This window comes from Trichechus manatus, unplaced genomic scaffold, assembly GCF_000243295.1.
Source record: "Trichechus manatus latirostris isolate Lorelei unplaced genomic scaffold, TriManLat1.0 scaffold00061, whole genome shotgun sequence".
NCBI lineage: Eukaryota > Metazoa > Chordata > Mammalia > Sirenia > Trichechidae > Trichechus > Trichechus manatus.
The window spans coordinates 3,086,162-3,087,787 of record NW_004443997.1 but is presented as its reverse complement, the minus strand read 5'-3'; the positions used below and the strand labels follow the sequence as shown (position 1 = coordinate 3,087,787).

Sequence of the window (1,626 nt, the reverse complement as noted above, 5' to 3'; positions counted from 1 at the left end):
GTGAAGTTGAGGGTCAGTGAAAAAGAGGAAGACCATCAAGGAGGATTGACCCAGTGGCTGCAACAATGGGCTCAAACGTAGCAATGACTGTACGATGGTGCAGGACCGGGCAGTGTTTCGTTCTGTTGTATACAGGGTAGCTCTATGAGTCGGAACTGACTCAATGGCATGTAACACATTTCTTGTTTAAATACTTTACCATAAAAAATGTATTATTTCTATAAGTAGGAAAAAAACAACAAGGATACAGTTAATGGGGGTGGGGAGGAAATGTGTTCCTAAGCATGGAGACAGGACCCTGAGCTACTGAGCTAGACTAAATAATGGTACCTCTGAAATAGGTGTTGCTTTCTTTACAATTTTAAACCACAATCATTCTCACTTCAGACATTTAAAGCTTGTAATAACAGATTTTAAGAATTTTCTGTAAGCAAGCAATAGGAAGTGGGATGCAACATCAATCAACAATACTTTATGTCTTTTAATAAGAGGTAAGTCAGACTTTTGGATTAATTTCAGGATGCAATTTTATAGGGAAGATAGTGACCCAAGAGGAAAAAAATCATCTTGCATTTGGAAGATACATTTGAATAATAATAACCTGGAAATATTTTACATTCACTAGAGTTCAAAGAGGTATATTTTTAGTCATAACATATTACAAGTAAAACTTTAAATAAGCTGTTGATGACTGGTTTAATTAAAGTATACCTTTAAATTTAACACTTGCGCTAAGTTTAGAAGGCCAAAAAAGCAAATATGTACAGACTTGAAATAGCTACCTTTTGAACTAGAGAGAGGACTGCCCTGCTGTCTCCTCTTGGCATCGCTGAGAATGTCGATAACCAGCGTGGCAAACTCATGGGCATTAAACCGAGCTAACTTCTGTCTGCCCTAAAGGTGAGAAAATAATTGGAAATATTCCCAATGTAGAAGATATATACATACATATGCACACAAAACTGGTCAGACTATTATTAGACCCCAGCCACGACCTTCCAACATGCTTAAAATATAATCAATCCCCACCATAACTAAATCATTCACATTTTCCATGCTAACAGTTTAAAACCATTTACATAAGAGAATTTTGTAACATTTAAGTTCTCATAATGCATATTTATTTTTCTGAACAAAAAACAGTTCTATTTAATTCTCTTCTTCTAGTATCAATTCTTTTTTAAGTAGACACAGTAATGAAAAATTTAGAGGGAAATTGCAAAATTTCAAGATAAACAATGTTTATCCATTATTATATATAGTCATTAATCAATAAAAATTAAAATTTCTTTCTAATTTATGCACCATTTCTCCTCTCGACAGTTGTTTAGGTTGTTCTAATGCTCTATTATTACATATATAGTGCTTTGATAAAAATCAGTATGTATAAATCTTTGAATTTTTTATTATTTGATTAGAACGCATTCCCAAACGAGGACTTCCCATGTGAAAGAATGTACTTAAGTTTGAGGCTTCTGAAACTGATTAACAAATTGCTTTCTGAAGTTTGTAGCAATTTAAACTCTTTATCTATAGTGTGAGAAAGGCTATCTCGCCATGTCCTTACCAGCTTGGAGTATCCTTTTACTGTACATTTTATTAATTTGATGGATCAAACTTTCATTA

At 33.5% G+C, this 1,626-nt stretch overlaps 1 protein-coding gene across 1 annotated transcript in view; it reads right to left on the bottom strand.

The window, feature by feature from the left end:
* GIT2 (GIT ArfGAP 2) overlaps positions 1-1,626 on the bottom strand; it is a 53,596-nt gene that overhangs the window by 30,136 nt on the left and 21,834 nt on the right. Inside the window, 1 exon segment of the mRNA XM_004378983.2 lies at positions 783-995. Within this exon segment, the coding sequence (XP_004379040.1) occupies positions 783-995 (213 nt within the window).